The following is a 14796-nucleotide window of genomic DNA, read 5'->3' on the forward strand; positions in this document are numbered from 1 at the left end:
AAAGAAAAAAAAGGGAAAATATTTCCTTAAAAAAAAAAGTAAAATTTCCTTCTCTATTGAATTTGTGTAACAATTCCCGAAAATTGAACTAGTTTTGAAATATTATTTTTTAATTAAGCAATCATAGTTATACTATAATAATAATGTAATAAAATGCGTGTGACGAAGCGTGTGAGGTTAAGGTCAGTTTTCAGATGAAAGTGAACGCAATCCCATGAATTTGAATTGGAGTGAAAACGCGTTCAACGATTGACAATATACACATCCAAAAACCAGTCTAACTTTCGCTTCCGCCTTAAAATAAACATGAGAAGGTAAATAAGTATGGGCACCCAAATACACTGTTGAAAAGTATAGCAAGAAATTTAAAAAGAAAAATGTATATATATATAAAGTGGTTTTGGCAGACAGTAGCATTTACTTTTCTTTTAATGTTTCATAATCCGGAGGTTACACAAGTAAAATAACATCTCACTCAAGAGTCGGTCTACTTTAATTATATTTCCCATTTTTTTTTCTTCTTTTCTTTTCTTCACGAAAAAAACAATATTAACTTACTTCAAACTATATTATTATGAGATAATGTTGGAAATTATTCAATTATTATTTCCCTCTTGGTTCTTGTTTATTATTTCACGCAGAGGGGTGAAATCACTTGTGCGCAGGAGAAATGAATTATATTTGTCTAATTGGAGCCAATTGAGAAATATTATTCCTGTCTTATAACATCTTTACTAATTGTGTACTGTGGAATTTATAATGAAATAAGGAAGCAGGACTGTTTTTTCAAAAAAAAAAAAAAAAATTCGAACAATAATTATATTTCTAAGGAGAAAATTTTTTTCTCCCTCCGGAAAATGAAAAGTGGTAAAAAACAATCTTTAATATTTAATTCTTTTCATTTTTCCAAAAACAGTTGCGGAAATTAGTAACAAAGTAGAAGATGACCAAGAAAGTAGTGCAGAAGAGGATCAAAATGATACTCGAGAAGATGAAGATGTTACAGAAGAAATTCCACAAAAAGGTACAGAAGAAAGTAGAGAAGATGCTGCAGAAAATAATAAAGAAGACGCAGAAGAAAATACAGAAGATAAAGTACCAAAAGATACAGAAGATAAAGTACCAAAAAATACAGAAGATGTTGTATAAAAAGGTATAGAAGATGTACGATAAGATAAAGTTGTTGTAGGATAAATTACAGAAGATGCTGTACAAAATCAGAAGATCTTACAAAATATGATAAAGATGTTGTAGATGAAAATATAAAAGATGCTGTACAAGATGATACAAAATATGTTGTAGAAAATGTTACAGAAAATGTTGTAGAATAAGATAAAAATGTTGTAGAAGAAAATACAGAAGATGCTGTACAATACGGTGCATAATATGGTATAGAAAATGCTGTACAAGATGATGAAAAAGTAGTTGCACAAGAAAGTGCGAAGATGTTACAGAATAAGACAAAAATGTTGTAGAAGAAAATACAGAACATGCTGTACAAGACACAAAAAATGTTGTGGAAAATGTTACAGAAAATGTTGTAGAATAAGATAAAGATTTTGTAGTTAAAAATACAGAAGATGCTCTACAAAAAAGTACAGATTATACTCTAGAAGATGGTACAGAAGATATTGTGGAATAAGATAAAAATATTGCAGAAAAAAATACAGAAGGTAAAGTAAAAAAAGATGCAGAATATGTTGTACCAAAAAGTATAGAAATTGTAGAAGAAAATACAGAAAATGCTGTATAAGAAGAAACAAAAGATGTTGTAGAAAATGTTGCAAAAAATGTTACAAAAGAATTTGTAAAATATGATAAAGATGATGTAGAAGAAAACACAGAAGATGCTGTACAAGACGATAAAGAAGATGGTATAGAAAATGCTGTACAAGATGATGCAAAAGTAGCTGTACAAGAAGGTGGAAAAGATGTTATAGAATAAGACGAAAATGTAAAAAAAAGATTTTATTGTAAAAGAAAATACAGAAGATGCTATACAAGAAGACACAATAGATGTTGTAGAACATGTTACAGAAAATGTTGTAGAATAAGATAAAGATTTTGTAGTTGAAAATACAGAAGATGCTCTACAAAAAATATACAAATAATACTGAACAGGATGGTTCAGAAAATGTTGTAGAATATGATAAAGATATTGTAGAAGAAAATACAGAAGGTAAAGTAAAAAAGGGTACAGAAGTTGTTGTACCAAAAGGTATAGAAGTTGTAAAAAAAATACAGAAGATGCTGTACAAAAAGATACGAAAAATGTCGTGGAAAATGTTACAGATAATGTTGTAGAAGAAGATGAAGATGTTGTAAAAGAAAATACAGAAGATAGAATAAAAAAAGGTACGAAAGATGTTGTACCAAAAGGTATAGAAGATGGAGAATAAGATAAAGTTGTTGTAGAAGAAGTTACAGAAAATGCGGTACAACATGATAAAGATGTTGTGCAAGATGGTACAGAAGGTGTTATAAAATAAGATATAGATGTTCCACAAAAAAATACAGAAGATGCTGTACAAGAAGATACAAAAAATGTTGTAGAAAATGATACAGAAGATGTTGTGGAAAAAATTTTTTAAAAATTTTGAAGAAGATAGAAAAGATGTTCAGGAAGATGAAGCAAAGTATAAAATACTGACAAAGATAAACTTTGTAGATAGCAAAAAAATAGTATGATGGACATGATGAGAAAGGGGAAATCCAACATATGCTATAAATTATGCAAATTATTAACAAAAGATAGGAGCTACAAAACAAGTTAATGAAGACATTGAACATGATAAAGATGACGTGAAGGAAGATAAAGTAGCATCACCTCCTACTTCATCTAATTCATCAGCAGATGATGCAAATGATAGAATAACCTAACGTACCCCAAGTGACCTAAAAGTTTACTATGAATCAACATAATGGTGTAAAATATGTTTAAGGACATAATGATAATGATAATGTTGATGATGATAATGATAATAATCCTCCTTCACAAGGAGGTTAAAGAAAATTAAGGAGAAAATAAAAACAGGGATGAAGAACATCAGGAATCAGATGAAACAAGTAACCAAAAAGATCAAGAAGTAGATGAGTAAGTCACTAAAGAATCTCAAAGAAAACCCAAAGAAAAAAGTTGATGAAAAAAGATCAAGAAGCAGATAAGCAAAAATGACAAAGAAGGTCAAGAAGAGTTTACGTAACATCTAATAATGTTTTCTATGACAAATCGGGTGCTGTTCAAAGTCCAAAAAAAACTTTGATTTTCCCCCCAAGAAGAAGAGCTCATCACGTGAATAAATAATCCATAAACAAATGAAACAAAAAAACCGTAGGTAAAAAATAAGGCAAAAAACAAGATTTAATTTACATGTATATGGGACATTATTCCATAAATGTGAAAAAATCACTTACCGGTCTGCGAGATGACAGCCAGAACGAGCAAGAGGCTACTGCTGCTTAGAAACATCATCATCTTGTCTTTTCTGGTTTTTCTAAAACGTTTAAACTTTCAAAACTTTTTTATTTTCCCCAACTTCTTGTTTCTAAAACCGCAAAACAATCTTTCCCTTCCCCCGTGCACTCATTCATGCGACAATTGACTCCGTGAAGACACTTATTTAAAAAAAAAACCGCGCTCTTAAAATTCAGCAAAGCACGTGATTTTTTTTTGAGGAATTATTATTTTAAAAAATAAATACACTTTTCCGGGGTAAAAATCACACTTGTGGAAATAGGAATGATGATTTTTAAAATTAAAGAAAATTGAGATATAAAAAAAATTTTTTTTTTTTTTTGAAATGAGATACTAAGTGACAAGGAGCTTGTTATGGAGCGCCGTTCAAAGCCGCGAGAGCTCCATTCACGTCGCAAAACATATGCTACGGTCACGAAGAGAGAAAGGTGACTGGATACGTAAAGGCGTGCTCAATACCTCCTGTCTTCTTGGCATAGTCACCTTTCTAGCAAACTTGCAACAAAGAAGGGAGTGTTAACTATACCGTACTGGCTAACATTGCCACCACTATTCAATAATTTTTTTGCTGTAATCATCCCCCCACTTCCCCTCTCAATTCCCAGTGATATCCTCACCCCGATTATATAGCTCTAAAATGTGGAAGTGGTCTCAAATCAAATTAGAAGGGTTGTGGCCTTCTAATCATCTCGTTGATATTTAACCTTCCACTCTCTTATTCTATATAACTTGATAATAAGATACGAATATAATATGGACCAATTAGCATTTCCCGAACAGAAAAAGATAAATATTACATCAAATAACTTTTCTTTTCAAAATCCAAAAAAAAAAATGTTTTTTATTTTGAAATGCTGGAATCTTGTATGCGTAATGATTATAATTATGTATATTGAAAATTCCAAATGATTTCGGAATGAGGAGAAACAAATTTTCCTTGGTGTGAATAGCCATGGACTGAATTTTGAAGGAAATGAAAGCGGTGGTCGTGAATGAATCCGAAAAAGAATTAAATTAGCATCAATTGTTTAGTTTAGATGACTGGAATTCAGATTTTAGGTTGTTTATGGGACTTAAATTCAAAATTACGTAAACATCTAAACATTACCGGTAATTTAGAAAAAGTTACAGAAGATGCTGTACCAAAAGATGATAAAGATGTTCCGCATGATGGTACGGAAGATGTTACAAAATAAGATAAAGATGTTGTAAGAAAAAGTACAGAACATGCTGTACAAGACAATACAAAAAATGACGTAGAAGATGGTAGAGAAAATGCTGTGCAAGATGATGCAAAAGCAGTTGCACAAAAAGGTACAGAAGATGTTATGGAAAAAGATAAATATTTTGTAGTAAAAAATGCAAAAGATGCTCTTTAAAAAGATATAAATGATTTTGTAGAACATGGTAAAAAAATGTTATAGAAGATAGTACAGAAGATGCTGTATAAAACGCTGCAAAAGAAGGTGCAGAAGATGTTATAAAATAAGATAAAGATGTTGTAGAAGATAGTACAGAACATGCTGTATAAGACAATACTGAAGAAGATGGTATAGAAAATGCTGTACAAGATGATGCAAAACAAGTTGCACAAGAATGTACAAAAGATGTTATTGAACACGATAAATATATTGTAGTAGAAAATACAGATGATGTTCTGGAAAAATATAAAGATGATATTGTAGAAGATGCAACAGATGATGGTACAGAAGATGTTGCAGAAGATGGTACAGAAGATACTGTACAATATGATGAGAAAAAGGTGCAGAAAATATTATAGAATAAGATAAATATTTTTTAGTAGAAAATACAGAAGACGCTCTTCAAAAAGATACAAATAATTTTGTAGAACATGTTTAAAAAAATGTTATAGAAGATAGTACAGAAGATGCTGTACAAGACGATGCAAAAGAATATGTAAAAGATGTTATAAAATAAGGTAAAGATGTTGTAGAAGAAAGTACAGAACATGCTGTACAAGACAATACAAAAGATGATGCAGAAAAAGGTATAGAAGATGCTGCAGAAGATGATGCAAAAGAAGATGAACAACTAGGTACAGAAGATTTTATGGAATAAGATAAATATTTTGTAGATAAAAATTCAGAAGATACTCTTCAAAAAAATACAATCGATATTGTCGAAGATGGTACAGAAAATGTTGCAAAAGATGGTACAAGAGATGCTGTACAAGATGATGAAAAAGAAGGTGCAAAAGATGTTATAACATAAGATAAAGATGTTGTAGAAGAAAGTGCAGAACATGCTGTACAAGACAATACAGAAGATGGTACAGAAGATGCTGTACAATGTGATGCAAAAGAAGGTGCAGAAGATGTTATAGAATAAGATAAATATTTTTGTTGTGAAAAATACAGAAGATGCCCTGGAAAAAGATGATATTGTAGAACATACAACAGAAGATGATACAGAAGATGCTGTACAATATGATGCCTAAGGTGTTGTAAAAAATGGTACAGAAGATGCTGTATAAGAGGATGCAAAAAAAGTTGTACAACTAGGTACAGAATATGTTACAGAATAAGATAAATGTTTGGTTGTAAAAAATACAGAAGAAATTGTAGAATAGGATAAATATTTTATAGTAGAAAATGGGGCGCATGATTATTCCCTAAATGTCATTTTTCCGAAATGTCATTTTACCGAACTGCACTTTTGCGAATACTTATTTTTGCGAAAAGCCAATTTTGCGAAATGTCACTTTTGCGAATTGTCATTTTTGCGAAAAGCCATTTTTCTGAAATGTCATTTTTGCGAATGGACATTTTTGCAAATTGTCATTTTTGAGAAATGTCATTTTTGCGAATTTTCACTTTTGCGAATCGACATTTTTACGAATTGTCGATTTTCCGAAAAGTCATTTTTGCGAATAGTCATTTTTGCGAAAAGCCATTTTTCTGAAATGTCATTTTTACGATTAGTCATTTTTGCGAAAATTCCAATAGTGAATCTATATATATGCATACAAGTTTACTATCGGAATTTTGATAATTCGTAAAAATGGCGATTCGCAAATATGACTTTTCGGAACATTGACAATTCGCAAAAATGACAATTCGCAAAAATAGCTTTTCGCAAATATGACTTTTCGGAACATTGACAATTCGCAAAAATAGCTTTTCGCAAAAATGACAATTCGTAAAAATGACTTTTTGCAAAAATGACTGTTCGCAAAAATGACATTTCGTAAAAATGGCGATTCGCAAAAGTGACAATTCGCGAAAATGACATTTCTCAAAAATGACAATTCTGAAAAATGGCAATTCGTAAAAATGACTTTTCGCAAAAATGGCTTTTCTCAACAATGACATTTCACAAAAATTTCTTTTCGTAAAAATGACTTTTCGAAAAATTGACAAATCGTAAAAATGGCGATTCGCAAAAATGACTTTACGGAAAATTGACAATTCGCAAAAATGGTCATTCGCAAAAATGACAATTCGCAAAAGTGACATTTCGCAAAATTGGCTTTTCGCAAAAATGACTATTCGCAAAAGTGCAGTTTGGTAAAATGACATTTCGGAAAAATAACATTTGGCGAATAATCATGCGTCCCGTAGAAAATATAGAAGATGATTTAGAGAAAGATACAAATGATGTTGTAGAAGATGGTACAGAAGATGCTGCACAAGATGGTGCAAAAGAAGTGGCACAAGGAGGTGCAGAAGATGTAGAATAAGAAGAAAATATTGTAGAAAGTACAGATGATGCTGTACAAGATAAGATAAAGATATTGCAAAAAGAAATGCAGAAGATGGTGTGCAAGGTGGTACAGAAGAAGTTAAAAGATAAGATAAAGATAATGCAGAAGAAAATACAGAAGATGTGGTCCTTTTTGTTATGAATAATAAGGTGCAGAAGATGTTATAAAAAAAGTTAAACATGTTGTAGAAGAAAATACATAAGATGCTAGACACGAAGATAGAGAAGTTGTTGTAGAAGATAGTACAGAAGATGCTGTACAAGATGATGCAAAGGAAATTTTACAAGAAAATACAGAAAATGCTGTATAAAAAGATACAGATGATACTGTAGCAGATGATGCAGAAGATATTGTAGCAGATGGTGCTGAAGATATTGTAGCAGATGGTGCAGAAGATATTGTAGAATAAGATAAAGATATTGCAGAAGAAAATACAGAAGATATGGTGCAAGATGGTAGAGAAGGAGTTTCAAAATAAGTTCAACGTATTTTAGAAGAAGTTGCAAAAGATGCTGTAAAAAAAGAGAATTACGATGTTCTTCAAAATGGTACAGGAGATTTTACAAAATATGATAAAGATGTTGTAGAAGAAAATACAAATCATGATGTACAAAATGATACAGATGATGTTGTACAAGATGATGCAAAAAAAGTTGCACAAGAATGTGCAGAAGATGTTCTAGAATAAGATAAATATTTTGTAGTAGAAAATACAGAAGTTGCTTTACAAGAAAATACACAAGGTGTTGTAAAAAATGCTGTACAAGATGATGCAGAAGATGTTATAAGAAAAGTTGAAAATGTTGTAGAAGAAAGTACAGAAGTTGTTGTACAAGAAGATACACAAAGTGTTGTAAAAGATGGTATAGAAGATGCTGTACAAGATGATACAGAAGATGCTGTAGAAGATGATACAGAAATGCTGTACAAGATGATGCAAAAGATGTTGTACAAGAAAGTACAAAAGATGTTATAGAATAAGATAAATATTTTGTAGCAGAAAAAAAGATGCTTTTTAAAAAGATGCAGATGATATTGTAGAAGATGCAACAGAAGATAGTACAGAAGATGGTACACAAGATAGTACAGAAGATGATGTATAAGATGCTATATAAGATGATGCAAAAGATGATGCAGAAGATGTTATAAAAGAAGATGAAAATGTTGTAGAAGAAAATACAACAGTTGCTGAACAAAATGTTGTACAATAAAATACAGAAGATCATGAAGATGATGCTACAAAAAATGTTACAAAAAAATATCGCGTTAGAAGAAATAAAAGATGATGAAAAAATTATCTAAAAAAAATTTTCTTTAAATCATTCATAACCAGCATAATTTTTCCACTAACATAACTAAAAGAACTTAGTTTTCATAAGTTAACACCGATTTTTGTCTAGTTCTCTATTACATTTAGGTTGCAACATTATTGACATTAAAACTTTTCCCACAGCTTACTTTTTTTTTATTATCTTCAACTAGCAACAATTTACCTATAGTAAAACTTTTTTCTGAAATATAAATACCACTTTTCATTTTGTACCAAAGTTTAACTCCCATCAATATTTCGATCTTCTTCTCTTTATAAATTTTTTTTTAAATAGCGATGAATATGTCGATTGTAATCTACATAGAAGCGAAGAATTATGTAAATTCACTTCCTCGAGGAGACCTTTGGAAGGAAATGTTATATCAGACATTGAATAAAGTGACAGTGAAGGCGGTGTTGCAAATAAAGACAAATGAAGGCAAAGAAGGTGGCAAATAATTTCATTTCTTTTTTCTTTTATTTTTTCCCCCCCAAAAAAAAGAAAGAAAGAAAACATTAAATGGAATGTTCCTTTACAAAATTCATTGAATTCCGAAGCGGTAGCTGCGTTTTTGCATTGGCACTAACATTTTAAATGTATTCCTCAAGGTGAAAAGAAAGGTCAATTTCTTAGGTAACGCACTCTGAAAGTTTCGAATATAATATATGTACAAATGAACCCTAAACTGTATGAATGTTATACACATATAATTCTAATTATTGTTACCTCCATAAATTTTTTTCCACTTTCACAATTTAGGTGAATAAATTCCAAAATATAATTCAATTACTAAACATATATAGAAATTCTTTCTCAAGAATTATTATTTATTTATTAAACACAAGGTTTGTAAGGTAATTAAGCTGTAAAAAAATAAATCTTACACTTTTAGCCCACTTTTAACTTTTTTCATTTTTTTTCATTTTTTTTTTTTTTTTTTTTTTTTTTTTTTAATATAAAAACGTTTATATTAATTAAAACCCTAATAAGTATTTTTATTAATACCAGTCGGACATTACAGACTTTATTATAGTTATTATTTTTCGATCTTATTTTAGCCAATGTTAAAAGTTATTAAAAAAAAAAAAAAAAAAAAATTTAATTTATTTTTATTATTTTTTCACATTAAACTAAAATTTTAATATTAAATATTCTTTGTCCATCGAATTTGATTTGTCCTAGAATTAAGAAAAACATTGACATTTGAAAAAATTTGAATTTTAAAAAATAATGATTTTTGGTATTGGAATTGTAATAATGACTTGACAAAAATGCAATTATTTGTATGATATTTTAAAAATGAAAATTTTTATGAGAATAAGCAAGATGTTGATGAAATGAAGACAAAAATTTTAAAATTATACAGCCGTATTATATATTATTTATTAGATATTTATTTTATTTGTTAATATCATTAGAATTTGAATGAAAGATAAATTAATAAGATATCAAATTAATTGTGTCGATTTCATAAATTCGGTGGCAAGAATTTATTAAATTATATATTTCGAAATTAGATCCATTTTAAAATGTTACGAGACAATCTATATATTTGTGAAATAATCGACTATGTAATAGCGACTGAATGAATGAAATTCATGCTTCCTACACATCAATTAAAAAAATAATTATAATAGTAATAATAAAAATAAAAAATTGTTAAAACAATAATAATAATAATAATAATAATAATAATAATAATAATAATAATAATTAATAAAAAATATAATTTGTAATAATAATTATTATACTAAGTATTAATTTTTGTTACAAATTTACAATTTAAATAAAGATCAATAACAGTCGGAAATAAAATACATATAAAATTATGGTTTGATTAAGTCTACGGTAAAAAAATTTAATAACAAACAAGTATATCTTAAACTATTTCAAAAATTCAAGTTTATAGATATTATAACTGAAGGATTTTAAATATTATTTTTCATAAAACTCGTAAAAGTCTTTAATATCCTATTTCCATATTTTACGATTTGTTATTCTTTGCTTATTAAATGTAAATATTTAAAATATGTGAATTAATTAAAATAAAACATTTCAAAAAATGTAAAAAAACAATTTTTTAAATAATTGATTTTTTCAAGGAATTAAAATTAAATTTCTTAAGAATAATTACATTTTTTAGCAATTCCTGTAAGATTGTATTAAAAATTTAAAATTAATTGAAATCCTGCGATGAATTTTATTATTTATAAAAATAATTGAAAATTTGAAGAGAAATAAAAAAATTTTTTTAAATAATTGGAATTTTGTCAAGAATTTTATTAAAATTTATGAAAATAATTGAATTTTGAAGAAGAATTTTATTATTTATAAACATAATTGAAATTTTGAAGAGAATTAAAAAAAAGTTTAAACATAATTGAATTTTTGCGAAGATTTTTATTAAAATTTTGAAAATAATTGAAATTTTGAAGAGAATTAAAAAAAAAGTTTAAAAATAATTGAATTTTTGCGAAGATTTTTATTAAAATTTTGAAAATAATTGAAATTTTGAAGAGAATAAAAAAAAAGTTTAAACATAATTGAATTTTTGCGAAGATTTTTATTAAAATTTTGAAAATAATTGATATTTTGCAAAGAATTTTATTAAAATATTTGAAAATAATTGAATTCCAAAAAAGTATTTTATTATTTATAAAGATAATTGAAATTTTGAAAAGAATTTTTAAAAATTTTTGAACGTAATTGACAACTGGAAAAAATTTTATTAAAATATTTGAAAATAATTGAATTCCTGTGAAAAATTCTAATATTTTTGTAAATAATTGATTTTTTTCGAGGAATTGAAATTATATTTTTAAGAATAATTACATTTTTTTCAGCAATTCCTGTAAAATTGTATTAAAAATAATTGAAATCCTGTGATGAATTTTAGTATTTATAAAAATAGTTAAAATTTTTAAGAGAAATTAAAAAAAATTTTGAAAATAATTAAAATTTTGCCAAGAATTTTATTAAAATTTTTAAAATAATTGAAATTTTGCAAAGAATTTTATTAAAATTTTTGAAAAGAATTGAATTTTGAAGAAGAATTTTATTATTTATAGAAATAATTGAAATTTTGAAGAGAATTTAAAAAAATTTTTGAAAATAATTGAAATTTTGCCAAGAATTTTATTAAAATATTTGAAAATAATTGAATGTCAAAGAAAAATTTTATTATTTATAAAGATAATTGAAATTTTAAAGAAAATATAACAAAAAATTTTTGAACATAATTGAATTTTTGCGTAGAATTTTATTAAAATTTTGAAAATAATTGAAATTTTGCCAAGAATTTTATTAAAATTTTTGAAATTAATTTAAATTTTGCATAGAATTTTTTTAAAATTTGTTTAAATAGTTGACATTTTGCAAAGAAGTTTATTAAAATTTTGAAAATAATTGAAATTTTACCAAGAATTTTATTAAAATTTTTAAAAATAAATAATTAAATTTCTGAAAAGAATTTTATTATTCCAAATTTGAATTATTGCGAAAAATTTTATTAAACTGTTTAAAAAGAATTGAATTTCTGTGAAATTTTTTTTTTTTTTTTTTTTTTTGAAAATAATTGAATTCTTCATAAGAATTTTATAAAACAGTGTTTTAAATATTTAATTTTTTCGAAATATAATAAATATTATGATAATTTGATTTTAAATAATTGAATTTTTATGGAAAACTTTAGTTATGAAAATAATTGAATTTTTTGATTAATTAATTTAAAATAGTATTAAAAATAATTGAAATCCTGCAATGAAATTTATTATTTATGAAAATAATTAAATTCTTACTTAGAATTTTTTCAAAATTTTTTTTTAAAAAATTCAATTTCCATGAAAAATGTTATTATTAGTGAAAGAAATTGAATAATTGCGAAGAATTGTACAATATTTTTGTTAAAATAATGAATAGAAAACAAAATAAATGAAAATATATCATTTTTATTTATTATGTGTGTGTATGTGAACTGAACAGCGGAAGTGATCTATATAAATAACATTTCAATAAAAATTGGAACATATGTAGAAATTATGAACTTTCCAAAGTGGGAATTTTTATTTCATTATTATTATTATTATTTCTCATTCATTTTTCCAAAATGAAAACAGATTGTAAGAGGGGGATGGGGGGAATTTCACTTCATTGGAAAAAAGATAACAATCAAAAGTTGATTGTAATTGTGACGAGGGGAATTTAGCAACATTTCTACCGCCTTCAGCTCTTAGAGAATATTGTAATCCAAGGCTTTTAAATCGGTAGCGATTAGACGATGTTGAGATACATATAAAGGTATAAAAATCGTTATACATATAGGCCTCTGAATTTTTTTTTTTTTTTTTTTTTTCGTGAATCAACCTACGCAATCGTTTTAGGATATTAAATCGTATCCGGAAACCTTGTAAATCAATAAAAATTCTTTGAAACCATTTTTTTCTGAAATCAATAAAAAAATATAATATAACGATGAAATAATAATCATATTTATATAATCAATTTTTAACTCTGAAAATAATGATCTCTTTGATTTTTATGATTAATGAATCGGTTTGTGCGATTTTGGAAAAAAAAGATAAAAAAATCGATATTTTTATTATTACCTATTATTTTTTTTTTGCTTAGAGAATTTTGGTAAATCTGCCTACAGATACCTTGGATTATTTTTTATTCTATTATAATTTATTAAAATTTATTATTAATATTATTGTTGTATTAAATTTTTGTTATAATTGTAAAATTGTAATTTTAATACACCAAAAAAAAAAAAAAAAAAAAAATCAAATGTATCGCAAAATGTTCATGCAGATTTTTTTTTGTTTAGCAAACAAATGAAAACGATTTGATTTAATTATATATATTATTCGAATGAAAAACGATAGGTGAAATTTATTGTAAAACAAAATATATACACAGCAGCTCACGTGGATATTTATCAAAAGTTGATTATAATTAATTTTCCATGCGTCGTTGACCCACTTTTCCATATATGATACTTCCTTTGTTTGCGATAAAAGCAGCGCCTATCATGTAATTCAATTCCTGGGAAATATTATCCTGAACTTCATCTTTTTTTTTTTTTTTTTTTTTTTTTATTTTCCATGAATGACATTTGAAAATGTGTTAGGAAAAGAAAAAAAAAAGTTTAAAAAAACAAGAAAAAAGAAAGGCAACTCTATATATATGTATGTACACAGAAACAAGAGAGCGCGCGCGTACGTATAGAATTCTTGAAATATGTGGGAAAAAGATATTTCACTATATTTATGCATATATACATGTATATATATAATTTTTTTTTTAATTTTATTATTTTATATATTTAATATATAAAAAAAATTTTAAATATATAATATTATAAATATAATATATAACATTTTGTTTAACAAAAAGTATTCAAGTTTTGCATAATTTAATTTAGAAATTCCGAAAAAAACTTGTTTCTTAAAAAAGTGTAATTAAATTTTTTTTTAAAAATAACTATTTCCAAAAATAATTTTTAAAAATTATAATTTAAAATTTTGTCAAATTTCATCTTGACATTTTTATATTTTAAAGAATTTTTTTTAATTTTAGAAATTTTTAATAATTTTAAAAAGGCCTTTATGTTTTTATATTTTCGTGACTAAATAAAAAATAATTTTTCATTAAAAAATTTTTTTTTAATCACTACCAGCTATTTATTTTTATTTTTTACTATATCCGGCTGTTGGCTGCGCTTTTTATTTGTCAAGGGTGACGAGATTCTGAGCAAATGTACAATTTCCGTTAATTTACATAAATAAAAAAAATATATATACTTTATAAAAACAATTATGAATTTATAATTTAATTTTTTTAAAATAATTTATATTTATATATTAGTAACTTGTTTTCACGCCTGTTTTCATACAATGAGTGATGTATATTATAATATACGGTCAGTAGTAAATTGATAGTGCATATTATAATAAATTAATAATTAAAAAAATTACGCTGTGAATTGTTGAGAAGGCTTAAAAAGATGAAAAAAATAAAAACGCGATATCTAAGAATAAAAAAAAAATGTTATGCACTCTATAAATGTACCCTTATAGCTAAGCGGGGAATAAAGTGCCCATTATTGCCCTAGGTAAAAAAAGTATACTTTATTGACCACTTGCAGGTCAATAAAAAGACCATTTTTACCCAAGGGCAATAAAGTGTACTTTATTAACCTTGTTCCCATGTCAAGGTACTCAAATGAATTATATTAGGAATAAAGAAAGAAAAATTATTTTACTTTTTTCAACAAATTTTTTTCTTTA

At 26.0% G+C, this 14796-nt stretch overlaps 3 protein-coding genes across 6 annotated transcripts in view; 2 read left to right on the forward strand and 1 right to left on the reverse strand.

The window, feature by feature from the left end:
* Positions 1-3934, reverse strand: part of LOC122503970 — a 144233-nt gene extending 140299 nt beyond the window's left edge. For 2 of the 4 annotated variants that reach the window (XM_043614777.1, XM_043614775.1), the window contains exon 1: positions 3415-3931. In XM_043614777.1, the coding sequence (XP_043470712.1) occupies positions 3415-3475 (61 nt within the window). In that variant the 5' untranslated portion in view covers positions 3476-3931. Of the gene's footprint in view, positions 1-3414 lie in introns of all 4 variants that reach the window. The other 2 variants (XM_043614776.1, XM_043614778.1) reach the window with 2 other exon arrangements.
* A 578-nt stretch (positions 3935-4512) lies between these two features.
* LOC122503921 (aspartic and glutamic acid-rich protein-like) lies at positions 4513-5933 on the forward strand. Its single transcript, XM_043614692.1, has 7 exons — positions 4513-4648; positions 4700-4789; positions 5008-5202; positions 5415-5531; positions 5583-5684; positions 5727-5801; positions 5854-5933. The coding sequence occupies exons 1-7, from the start codon at positions 4513-4515 to the stop codon at positions 5931-5933; spliced, it is 795 nt and encodes a 264-aa protein (XP_043470627.1).
* A 1074-nt stretch (positions 5934-7007) lies between these two features.
* On the forward strand, positions 7008-8175 carry LOC122503922 (coiled-coil domain-containing protein 1-like). The gene is made up of 4 exons (XM_043614693.1): positions 7008-7155; positions 7514-7585; positions 7694-7864; positions 7967-8175. Exons 1-4 carry the CDS (start codon positions 7008-7010, stop codon positions 8173-8175), a joined length of 600 nt encoding a protein of 199 aa, XP_043470628.1.
* Positions 8176-14796: the final 6621 nt, after the last annotated feature.

Source organism: Leptopilina heterotoma, unplaced genomic scaffold (genome assembly GCF_015476425.1).
Source record: "Leptopilina heterotoma isolate Lh14 unplaced genomic scaffold, ASM1547642v1 Lhet_275, whole genome shotgun sequence".
Lineage (NCBI taxonomy): Eukaryota > Metazoa > Arthropoda > Insecta > Hymenoptera > Figitidae > Leptopilina > Leptopilina heterotoma.